Source organism: Lepidochelys kempii, chromosome 18, assembly GCF_965140265.1.
Source record: "Lepidochelys kempii isolate rLepKem1 chromosome 18, rLepKem1.hap2, whole genome shotgun sequence".
NCBI classification, from domain to species: Eukaryota; Metazoa; Chordata; order Testudines; family Cheloniidae; genus Lepidochelys; species Lepidochelys kempii.
Genome location: NC_133273.1, coordinates 14,336,086 through 14,349,467, shown reverse-complemented (window position 1 = coordinate 14,349,467; position 13,382 = coordinate 14,336,086). Strand labels below are relative to the sequence as shown.

The 13,382-nt window shown below is 36.5% G+C and overlaps 1 protein-coding gene across 4 annotated transcripts in view; it reads right to left on the bottom strand.

The window, feature by feature from the left end:
- CLSTN1 (calsyntenin 1) overlaps nucleotides 1–13,382 on the bottom strand; it is a 62,214-nt gene that overhangs the window by 31,489 nt on the left and 17,343 nt on the right. For all 4 annotated transcript variants that reach the window (XM_073316578.1, XM_073316580.1, XM_073316579.1 and 1 more), the window contains exon 2: nucleotides 7,084–7,206. In XM_073316578.1, coding sequence (XP_073172679.1) covers nucleotides 7,084–7,206 — 123 coding nt within the window. The remainder of the gene's footprint in view (nucleotides 1–7,083; nucleotides 7,207–13,382) is intronic.

Below are 13,382 nucleotides of genomic sequence, written 5' to 3'. Positions count from 1 at the left end.
AGTCTCTGCTCAAGATATACTACAGTTCAATTTATCAGAACAAGAATCTACCCAATATGTTAACTTTTACCATTTCATTGTAACGAGATCTTATTTTAATAAAAAGCCCATTTTAAAAAACATTATGGAACAAAAACTCTGACATTACAAAGAAAGGGACTTATGCATCAAAAAGCTGAAGCCCATAACGAACTGTTAGTTATGATAAATTGCTGTTAACAGACCATATGCAGCTTCAAGTTTGAGCAGAGCTTGTCAGATAATACCAGCTATTTCCCCCCAAATGGTCTCTAACATAAGCAGCAAAACAGAACATTTCAGTTTCCTAAAGTACAAAATATTTCAAGGGTGCAGGCTCCCTCTTCTCCCTCCAAGTTAAAGGTATTATTACAGAGCATATATCAAGATGGACAAGACAATGTGCAGATGGCGCACGGATAACATACACCTTAAATCAGTACAACTAATAACTGAGATTTTGCAGCAAAACTCAGGAGCCTGGTACATCAAGAGCTTTCGTATGATTAAACAATTCTTTTTAGTAAATTTCTTCATCCTGACACAACAAAGTTAAGTTCCATATAATGCATCAAGCACTAAACCGGCCCAATAAGAACAAGCACCATGCTACATTATATCTACCTCATATAGCAATGCTTTTTGTCAGAGCTTTCTTATCTCATTCTGGAATTGAGGTGAAACATGGTTCCATCGCTGCCACACCCAGAAGGGAACGGAAATCAATTAGCATGTTGAATATTAGTTTATCATTTGATAAATTTTCATCTCTGTAGCTAAGCAAAACTTAGATACAGTTCAGTATAAACTGACAAGATTATTTATCCACCTTACTGAAGCCTGAAAACAGATAATCCAGTCTCCTTAAGGGCATTCTTTATCATGGAACTTTTTACTGTTTTGTTGCAGCACGCTCTGATGAGTGTAATATTTTTTAGGCTCTCATGGTATTATGCTGTACTTTGATGTAAAATACTTTACTGAAAATTAGTTTTTAAAATATTAGAACTAGAGGGCATAAAGAGTTTGATGTCTAAATTCTTCTTAAAATACTGGTGTCAGCATCTCATCCCAGCTCCCTTCCAAAGAGAAAAACATTTCTTCCAAAGAGGGAAAGCATGAATATGTTCTAACAAATTCCAGACATGTATCATTCTATTACTAGGACTTTGAAGTGTGGAAGCCATTTGGAAGCTCACCCTTTATACAAACTGTGCATTCATCTACCCAACCTATCCTTTATTTAGAGCCACTATATAGTTGACTGCCGCATTACGCATTAGCAGGCTGCAGACAGGACGTCAGCACAGTTCCCTGCCCTAAACAAACAAGGGCTGGCAGTACAGTGTGGAGAAAAACCAACAGCAGTCACCAACTGGAAAATGTGAGTTACATGCATCTCCAGGAAGGGGCTAACAGACGTGTTTTTTGTTTTTCAAGAGAATGAACAGAGATCCTACAAGAGCATTTTTCAGAGTTGCATACACATGTACTCTCTAAACACAAAGATTCCTAGTCCAAGAAATATTTTTGTGGGGGCCCTCTTTATATTTATTAATATGGGGAAAGCTAAATAACATGGTTTAAGAGTGGTTAACTACCACCTTTTAAAAACTCTATTATAATCATGCCGAAGAATCTTAATTCCACTAGTGGCTCATCTCAAACAAAGTCCTACTTTAAACCCATTTAAAGTCCATCAACACTGCAAATTCAACAGTTTTGAGGGACCCAGTGCCACAAGCACCATAAAAGCATAGTTCCTTATTGAAGTGTAGATAGAAGTTCCTTGTATGCTAAGAATTTAAGGCATTAGCATGATTTTTAAACAGTTTGATCTCATTTATACTCAAAATGTGATTGTCCCAGGAAAAAAAAAAGTTATATTTGACCATATTCTCCCAACAGCTAGATTTGTAGTGTAGAAGTGCTTTCACACAGGATTCACTGCACAACTTTGTCAGTCATCCTCCCCAGGCATTCCCATGATACAAAATAGGGTATCAGCAAGATTTATTACACAGGGACTACTTTGACGTCAGAAAGCAAGACAAGGCAATTTGGTAGGACCACATTCAGATCCCTGCTTTTATTTAAATATGTTATATTCCATATGTCCAATCACTCAAATTAACTGGGAAGCAGATATTTGGATAATCACATTTAGCTTCAAACACCTGGGATTCTTTGAATGTGTAATCATAGTTAAGCCATAATATTGGGAACCATCCATAGTGCAATTCAAGTGAGCAAAGCAATATTAATGAATCATAAAATACTGCTGTTCCTTGTCCCACAATTCAATGCATTATTAAAGCACATTGACAGGTTTCAAGATGGATAACATGGAGGATGATCAGAGTGGTTAAATAGTTCACTTTAAATATTTTAAAACCAAATTAGAGTTTAAGAAGTGGTTTAATTTCTACAAGCAAGGGCAGTTTATTAGAACTTCAGCTCTTTTAGGCAACACAAATTGTGCATGTCTAACCAATTTAAGTCTTTACCACTTAAAGCAGAATAAAACAATTAATCTGAAGCTCTTTGTTTTGCTATGACAACATTTTGTCACTGTTCTAACAGGGTTTCTCACTTAAACACCCACAAAAATGATGCTGGACAATGACAATACTATTCTCTGTTCTAAGATATGCATAAGCCAATCCAGAATAGGTCATCATGCTGATTCAGCACCACGCCCACATCTTCACTCCTCAAAAGGAAATTAGAGTACTGTCCTATTTAATGCTAGACAAATACTTTTAGAAATTCTCATAATGTATTTGTCATCAGGAATTTAAATATACGAGTCCACCAGCTCTGAATACATAAAGGAAAGCCCTCGGCATATTTTGTTTATGTACACCATATAAAAGTCTAGGATCTTAGCCAATTTGAGACTGTTGCCCTTCGGACTTTGCTAATTTTAGTTTCCTTGGAAGTCACAGTATTAATGTTTATTTAAACTCACAATTAAGTCAGCTTACAATTGTCACAGGCACTTGCTAAGGTAAAGCAGGTTTACATACATATTTTTACTGCTACCACTACACAGGAGTTGTTTTGTAAAGTAACATGATGCTCTAATCTTGAACCTCCCCTTCACAAATTTGATATGGTATATGAACATATCCTGCAAGTGTTTTCTTAAAGCTTAATTATACTTTAAATGTACCAAGACATTTACTGCCCAGCAGATACAGAATACCTAATCTGTTGCTTTTACAAACTACTGCATAGCATCAATTGACTATTAAGGCAAGCATTTGAAGTATTTCTGAACAGTAAGAAAGAAGTCCTATCCTCTTTTCCTAATCAACAGGACGGAAGGTCTGTCTTCCTATATCATTATTAGATTATTTTTTGTTTAATAGTCTCTGTGCATACCTGTAGAACAACATGGAATTCTAAGAATACCCATGGTTAAGAATCACTGGGGAGGGAGCAAGCTGGTAACTGATCTACATACTCTTATTGAGAGCCACCTCTCTATGCATGGTTTTCTTTTCCCTTGTACTAGAAGGGACAGATGCACACAAGTGAGGAGATCAATAATTAGATGGTTAGAACTTTATTAAGTCTGTTCTTGCTACAGATAAGTATCTTTCTAAGTTAGCTGTTAGAGGGTCTGGTAAATTAGAACAGTCTCCAATTCCAAGATAAACTACATTTTAATTTAGTTTAAAGATTGAATGTAAATATAATTAATTTAAGGGTGAACCATTACAGGATGCTGCAGTTTTCTCAAAACCAATCATTACAAAACTCACGAAATTCAGGGTTATGGTTACACTTAAGAAATCCAAAGACATTAAGATACCAAAGAATCTTAACTCTGTCCTGTAAAGACATGTGATAAGTTTTTAAAATCATTATAATGTTAAGTGTTTATGGTCCCAAATTAAACTGATTTCTAAAAGACATTTCCCCCCAAGTTATCTAGTCTTCCTATCGTGGATTTATTACAACCAATGTAATTGTTTCATGTAAATTAGCTGTATAAGAAGGGTGACAATGGCTCCTCTTAAAAATTACCTGAGCTGTTGACCTGACCCTGTCTGTAGTTTACATAGCTACAATTAGATATAGTCATTTATAACTCAGCTACAGCCTACTTCTTCAAATTATAGCCTATACGTAAGATTTCAGTTACTTTTAGCTATACAGACAGTTTGAAGAGTATCATCCTGTTAAGATCATTCTTGACAAGAAAAAGACTATGAAGCTTAGCATCCTGTGTCAAAGGACCCAGTTTTAAATTAATTTCAGCTCAAATAAATTTGTAGATTGTCTTGTAAATTCTTGTAAAATTAGTTCTGTACTTAAAGTGTAAGCGCTATATATTTGGCAGAATAGGCTTTATATTCATACATAAAGAGGTTAAATCCCTGCTGTAAGTGCACTCTTAGCTAGGGAGTTGTGACCAGTACATCCATAACACTTGACACAATTAGAATACTCAACATTTCAGCTGGCTGCTGATTTAGTAAGTTCATTTCCATATCATTTCCAGTCTTTATTGCCAGGCTGCAAATAAAAGATAAATTCCTAAACTTGATAAGGCCTAGAATGTTGAATTGCCTCTAGTTCCAACTATTTTACAGGAACTCTAGATTCTTTAAGATTTTACTTATACAAGAAAGTGTCTGCAGACAAACATCTCATTCGGGCTGAGAGCTGAAAACATGAAATGTCCTTCAAACACAATCTTCTTATATCTAGCCCAAGCAAAGAGACTATCTGTGGGATAGCTGTATCCCATTGTTGGCTACTGTATCTTTAAACATAGTCATCAGCAACAATTTCTTTCTGAAACTGAAAGCCATTATTCCCATGTAAAAAGTAAAACACAGCCTATCTTCAAATAACTAACGTTTTATCCAATAGCTTAGAGACTGCTTTCTTTAGTGGTCACTTGAAGCACATTAGCAAGAGGATGGTCTTGCTGCTGAGGCATCTGCTTATGGACCAGGAGATCTGGATCCAATTCCTAGATGTCTTGTGCAAGCTAGGACAAATCACTTACTCTGTGCTTCAGTTCCCTATCTGTAAAACAAAGTATAACAATACTACCTATCTCCCTTTATTTTTCTGGTCTATTTATATTAAAAGCTCTTTGGAACTGCGACTGGCACTCTATGTATCTGTATGGCACCTACTAGAATGAGTCTCCACCTCTACTGAAGCCTTTAAGTACTACCATAATGCCATAAGAAAAGGAGTACTTGTGGCACCTTAGAGACCTTAGAGACTAACCAATTTATTTGAGCATGAGCTTTCGTGAGCTACAGCTCACTTCATCAGATGTTTACCGTGGAAATGCCATAGTAACTTGATGGGATTTTTAAGGGATATAAAAATGATAAGATGTACATTTATGATTAGCTACCAGAAGTAAGCACTCTAAGAATGGCCATACTGGGTCAGACCAAAAGGTCCATCTAGGTCAGTATCCTGTCTTCTGACAGTGGCCAATGCTAGGTGCTTCAGAGGGAACAAACAGAACAGGCAACCAAGTGATTCATCCCCTGTAGCCCATTCCCAGCTTGTGGCAAACAGAGGCTAGAGACACTTCAAAGCATGGTTTTGCATCCCTGCCCATCTTGGCTAATAGCCATTGATGGACCTATCCTCTATGAACTTATCCAGTTCTTTTTTGAACCCCGTTATAGTCTTGGCCTTCACAACATCCTCTGGCAGAGAGTTCCACAGAATGACTGTGAATATGTGAAAAAATACTTCCTTCTGTTTGTTTTAAAACTGCTGCCTATTATTTTCATTAAATGACTCCTGGTTCTTGTGTTATGAGAAGAAACAAACAAGACTTTCTTATTTACTTTCTCCACACTAGTTACAATTTTATAGACCTCTACCATATTCCCCCCACCTGTCTCTTTTCCAAGCTGAAAAGTCTTATTAATTTCTTCTCATTAGGGATATGGAACAGCTTCCATATCCCTAATCATTTTTGTTGCCCTTTTCTGTACCTTTTCCAATCCCAATGGGGCGACCAGATTTGCATGCAGTTTTCAAGATGTGGGCGTACCATGAATTTATAAATAGATCAATATGCAGATGCAAAACTCAATTTTCTGGATATATTTTCTGCCCTATGGCAAGAACAGGCCAAACTATATATGACACTTTCAATATAGAAACTAAGGCATTCTGCATTCAGACCATGAGGTATTTTAGTTGGTCACTTAAGAGGGCTTAAGAGGAACAGTCAGTCTCCCTACCAAGAGGATGCAGAATTCTTCCCAGGCTACTCTGATTGGCAATCAGATTTCTAACATTATACTTCAGGCTAAAGGATCCTCAGCTAACAAGCTATATTACTGGGATAAAAAAAAGATGCTTAAGATACTCCATAATACTAACTTTAATATAGAAAACAGGACAGACAAATAAGATATCTTCTCATCTCCTAACACAGAGGAAGCATATGGATAGCATTAACTACTAGACTGAGTGACTGTAGAGGTAGAAAAGGATATCCATTTCCAAAGATTATCCAACATTACTGAATAAACTGACCCTTTGGATTTCTGCAGAAAACCTCAATCCAAAAATGGTGCAAAAGGAACACAACATTAATCCTGATAGCAATTAATCATACCCTCACCAAACCCCTTCAGTCTATAATTGAGAACCAGCACAAGCCAAGAAGACTATGAAGATAAATGGTGGGTCCTTTCAGAATGATAAGAAAACGGACTTTCGCAGAACGTTTTCTGTGTTGAATGGTGCAACTGTTATCTGGAGCACAAGTATTTAAGAGATGGTTAAAGTCTACACTTGTACCAGTCTGTCTGGATGTTCCTTGTGAAGTGAAATGTGTAAGCATAAAACCTCTAGTCTGCAAGATACAACAACCTCTTGTTTAGAAGAGCTGTATCTTTTAAACACAAACCCAGTATCATGAACCAACATTTGCTATGGAAAACCTTAGGAAGCATTCTTAAGCTGCAGTTCATTAGGAAAAAAAATGCTGAGTAACACACAGCATCTCTAACAAACAAGAACTTACATCAATGGAAAAACCAATAAAGATAGATTCTGTACCTGCAAACCGCAGAGGCGCATCTTTATCCAGGGCTATCAAGGGGGGATCCAGGAGTACTGTGTTGTCATTTTCTGTAACTATACCATGATATGTCGTTTCAATCCATGGCTTGTGCTTGTTAACTATAAAGAACAATAAAAGATTATGGAAACAAAGTTAATTTTTATTTTAAAAGTTATTAAAATACTGAAAATGTTTTCCCACTTTGAGTTTTCAGATTTTGAACCAGCACATTATTAAAACAAAGAAATCTGGTTTCTTAATGTTACATGCATTTATGCCTCCATTTTCCCAAAGTGTTCTTTATTTAAAAAAAAAAAAGTTTTCTGTCTATACCTTCATCTGCAAATACTTCCTTTTTGTATACAGATACATATGCAAGAACCTTTTACTGATACGAACAGCTCACCAATTTCTCTCTATAGCAGCTTTGCAAAGTTCTGTTTACCCACTCATGAAGAGAGTTGCTTTAGACAGGCAAGTGAAATTCATTTTTTTATTATTAACCAGTCATCAGAACAAAGATGAATTGCCTGTGCCAGGGCTCAAATTTTTTCAAGGCCACTTCATGGAGACTACTGTTGCTGATGCAACATCTGCTTTGGTTTTGTTTTTTACTTCTATCTACACTCATGTCAATCTTGCACATTTTGTGTGTATGAAATTCTCTTTTTAAGAAAGTTACAGAAAAATTACAAGTCATATTTTATTTAAAGCTAAGATAAATTAATTTAAATTTAAAAACAGGTTTAAGGAATAAAATGAGAGGACTGCTTATTTTCCACACAACCTCACTGCTCTTCCTACTGCTCCACTTAATGCTCAGCATAACACCAATCCAATTACATGCTTAACCTTTGTATTTACAGCACCTTTTTACTATTAAGTGTTCAAGGAGACTGGAAAATCTACCAATACCACAGATGTAAGAAACTGCAGGTTCTTGCACATAAGCTTCAAGAGCAACATTCTCACTGCAAATGTACATCTAAGTACTAGAGTTAAATAATTACATAAACAGATACTCTAAAGAGATACAACATTGCTACCTGTCAGCTTTGAAAAGTAGTTTGTTTTGGTGGTCCATTAAGGTCCTAATATGTACAATCACCAATAGGTCTCTCCTCTCCTGCTCCCCTCAAAAGCAAGGCAGAACCATTCAGCTCTGCACTTTTTTGGAGTAACCCCCATGTCTGACTTAAGCATATACACCAAGATTTCATGAACTGAAACAATTACAAGATACTAACTGCAAACAATGCACCAATTAGTTAAAAAAAAATAATGTGAGAAAGTGGGTCTAGCTGCATTTGTCGTCATCATATAACAGGCAATTAGTGATCTAAAGTATCAGTTCTAAAAATGCTGCCTTTTTCTTTACCAGAACTCAAGTTTCAGCTTAACTGGTTGAAGATACTCAGAAAATAGCTATGTCCTATGTATTCTGTATACCTGCATATGAACAAATTAAATTATGAAAAAAGTTCCTCCAGTGTTGCATAATTTTGAACTCCTCCATAGTACTAACCCATAATAGTGGTTTCTGATCTACCAGAATTAAGTTCAAAGAGCAGTGGACATGGAGGGTAGCTTTTCTCCTCTTTAAAGCCATTCCTGGCCAAAAACAGAGTTCCACTTTTTATTTTAGTGAACTTATTTCTAATAACAATCTAATATACAGCTTGGAAAGAAAGTAAGGGAGTTTCAACTTTACTCACACATATGCACAAATAATGCAGAAACAAGTGATATACATTTATTTAAAGTATTTTAATTCCACCCCATGAAGGACTGTGTTGCTGAAACAAACACTCAAATATGCAAGGTCCATACCACCAACAAAACTACCAACTCCTTTTCCTTTGTGCAATTATATCAAATGCAGATAAAAGTAACCTGTACAGAAAGAAAATGGATTTGTCCCTTTCTTGCTTTTTCATGTTTGAAAAAGGCCCAAGATGTCTCACTGCCTGCTCAAAAATAAAGAGGCAGGGACTTGGTTCTTCTTATTTATACAGTACACATTCCAGGGTCTTGTCCACAATGCTTTTCTTGGAGGACCTTATGGAGGTCTGGAAAACTTACATCATACACCAAGGAAACATAGCCTGATTGAGAAGGGGGAAGGCATTTTTGTTCAGACTTGAACTCCTATTAAAACTTAATAGGGAATCTTGCCTATAATCCTCACACCTGATAAACATTTAGATTTTTATCCTTCAGGATGCTTTTGTCTACATAGTATCTCAACATTCACAGTGCTAGACTCTGCAAACTGAAGTCAGTGTACATTAAACAACTAGCCAGAGTTGTAAGAAGGAACTGAAGCAGGGGGTCGGGTTGGCAGGGTCATATATTAAGCGCCATGAAGGCGCCACTCCAGGGAGTTCCACAGCCAACCCAACAGGAGCTGTTAAGGGAAAACTTTCCGACAACCGTACATGCAGTGCGTGCACACCTGATTGGAATCGACATGAACAAGCACTCGAAGAAGAACTGAACATACTTTGTCTTATGCGGAAAACTGACCAGTTGTTGCAGCTGTCCTGAAGCTTCAGACAAGTTTGAGTAACTGAAGGCCAACTCATTACATTTCCTTTTGCTACAAGTAACAAAACCATACACATTAACTATTCTAATTTAAGTGCTTACAAAAAGCTGAACTACACCACTGCAGATTTAAAATGAGCAGAATTATGTTCTTGTTGAATGGCAAGGATGTATGATTTATCAGACATCCATGGTAAAATATACACTTGTGGTCCACTAATTTTTGCACAATTGCTATTTCACAACATGGGTAATTTTTCCTTTACCAACCATATTTTGCCACCCCAGCTACATCATGGGTGGGAGGAAGAGGTTAAAAATAAAAACAAAAATCACACCCAATTGACATAGCTGTGCCAGAAAAACTTTCAAGTATAGAACAGACCCTACAGTAAGCCTGGCTTTCAATACATTAGTCAAACAATTATGTGACTAACGGATATCCTGAGCCAGATGTTTAAGATAATTTATTTCTATTTTTAAAACTGTAAATCCTAGTTATAGTAAGAGTTTTCTTATTAGCATATACATTGGTTTTTATTCTGAATAAATAAATAAACTGGTTTGCCTTATATTGGAAGAGAAACTAGTAGTTCTGACAAAACATTCAGTTAAAACGTTAAGACATCCTTATTTAGCAGGAACACTAGCTGCAATTGTGATTTTAGCTAACTGCCATACAAGGGATCCAGGTTCAGTTCCCAAGTCTGAATCTCACACTTTAGGCAAGGTGAGACTACAGTAGAGGCACAAATTTTCACCTATACTTAGGACTTCAATAGCTCAGATATAGGTGAGAGGCTTTTCGCAGGAGTGGGTGGGTGAAATTCTGTGGCCTGCGTTCTGCAGGAGGTCAGACTAGATGATCATAATGGTCCCTTCTGACCTTAGTATCTATGAATCTAAGTTATAGGATTGCAGAGTCCATAAACAGTAGAGGCTGAACCAAACCGTAAGAGCTATCTCTCCAACCCAAAAGTCCACATGCTTCTCTTAAAAATTGTTTGCTTTGGTGAAAGCACTCAACTCCTTTCTGCAGATAACGCTGTCTCTGTACCAAGTTTAGGCCATATCCGGACATTGATTTTTAGTCAGAACCCACTACTGAAATTAGTAGTTTACGGAATGGTCTCATAATAGCAACCTTTCCCACATTTTTTTTTTTTAAATGAAGTTCTACAAACTAAAGGTGTGTCAGTCAGACCCTTCTAGCACTGCCAAAAATTCTTAAGCCAGCATTTTCTGAGTATTGGACATGGCCTATGTACAATACTTTACTAAATAGGTTTCATTAAACATCAAGTATTTACATAATGCTTAATAGTTACTTATTTCACCTTTGACAAATCACAATTGGTTTATATAACATTATATGCTCTGAACACTACTAGAGTCCAATGACAGTTTGTTAGATAACGAACAATGGTTTTGTCAGTCTGATTTTCCTTCAGTTTGTCAGAAAACTAGAAGGATTCCAAAAGCCTGTCCAAAAAAACAAAACAAGGTTAAACTCTTTCCAAAGGCCCTTGAAATATTCAGTTCAAAATAAAACAGAGGCAGCCCACTTTAGCTCTGACATTCACAACATGCATAATCTGCTGTTAATCTCCTGTCACATAAACAGGTTAAGTTACACTGGTTTCTCTGAAACACAATATTCATCCTAACTTTATCAGCCCCTGCTGGAATCTGCTGTAAATCCCATGATGAATATGTGACATTATATCCTAGCTCACATTTAATTCAGTTGAATAAGAGAAACTTCCTGGACACACGAATGACTGCAGACTGAATTTTACTTTAACTCTGCTAGTCATCGTTAAAATAGTGTGCATTGATTTAAATCACCAAATGGAAAGCCTTGATTTAAATCATTTAATCAACTTTTCCATTTGCACTTCAGTTATTTTCTAAAGAAAGGTGCATTCTCATTGGTTGATATAACCATTAAAACACGTTGATTTACTTATAAAAGAATCTTACCACTAGACTTGATACATCTTTTGCTACTCAGTAGGGTACACTATAACTATATAAAATTATTTAAGCAACTACATAACTTAATATTTTCAGATTCTTATTCATTTTTAGTATGTTACAAAATGGTGAATGATATATTGCTATTTACTACTATTGTGCCATATTTATAAAGCTTGATCTCAGAAGTGAGAATCGGAGGGGGGAAATCTCTCTTTATATAGAAAAACAGCCTTTAATTGAAAGTTTTTGACAGAAGCGCCTGGATTCAGCATATTTATTTTTTATTTAATTGTTTCAAGAGATAAGAAGTTTAGGCCTTAATGTATTTTGTATTTAACTCATATTTCCTTTTAAACAGGCTTAAATCCAGTTCTTTTTTTAAAATAAAAAACACTGATTTTTATCCACACTGCTTTAAAATAGCACTCATTTACCTATTAAGATGGAATTTTAAATATAAAACTCCCACCAACAAAATTAAGAAAGCAGTAGCTAAACAGCCTCCTTTGTCCTGATGTTGGTAATATAAAAGGAAAATTTAAATGTCAGGTTAGAGCCGCTAACATTCACACATGAGCCAGCAACATGCTCTGTTTTGCAAGGTCAGTCCAAGCACCTGTCAAATTCTTAATCTGTCTAATGGCAATTGCTATTAAGCAATGGGGAGTGGGGAGCATCAATGCCTGATATGCTATCTGCTTTGCTGAACACAAGTTTTAAAAAAATTCATTGAGGCCTAGTCTACACTTAAATTTCGCACAAAATTCCATGGTTAGGTTAGCCAAACCCCCAGTGCAGAGAGAGGTAGGTTGATGGAGTAACTCTTCTGTCAAATTAGCTACTGCCTCTCAAAGAGGTAGATTAACTACATCAGTGGAGAAACCCCTTCCGTCATTGTAAAACACATCTACACTATGGTGGTACAGTGGCACAGCTGCACTGCCACAGCTGTACCACTATACCAGCTGCAGTGTAGACATACCCTCACTGTAGACTAATATGTCCAGTTTCTCATACAATGAGAAATGGAGCACCCAAGTTTCTGCTAATGCTAATTCATATTGCTACAGATAGTTCTGCAGGATAATCTGAGAAAGTGTGGTACTCTAGGCATTTTGCTTCTCTAACAGCAGCAGCTTACAGTAAAGGGTGTGACTTGTCAGATCAAGCGATAGGCAGAAATTTCTGCTATTTCTTACAGACGCACAAAAGGATGAAAAAAAACCTAATGTATATGTGCAAGTGGGGAGTGTTAAGGTTGGTATGGGAACCTCAAATGAGGATTTCCTGACTTTTTAATAGTAATTAACGTTAAGAAAAGAGTACCAGATTGAGTCCTGGCATTGAGAGGTGTAAATGCGTTGAGTGAGTTATAATTACATCAGCATTGCATTTAGCACACACCCCTTTAAATTTAAAAAAAGAAGAAGCAGGAGAAGAATTAAAAAAGCTTAATCCCAGTGACTTTTTTTTAGAACTGCTCATGCATGTTCAATTAGGTCTGTACATGTTACTTTTTCCCACTGTGGATGCCCTGTTCTTTCCTATTGCAAGTCTTTTCTAACATGTTGTGGGGCAAATTAACCTAATAGAATCATAGAATATCAGGGTTGGAAGAGACCCCAGAAGGTCATCTAGTCCAACCCCCTGCTCAAAGCAGGACCAATTCCCAGTTAAATCATCCCAGCCAGGGCTTTGTCAAGCCTGACCTTAAAAACCTCTAAGGAAGGAGATTCTACCACCTCCCTAGGTAACGCATTCCAGTGTT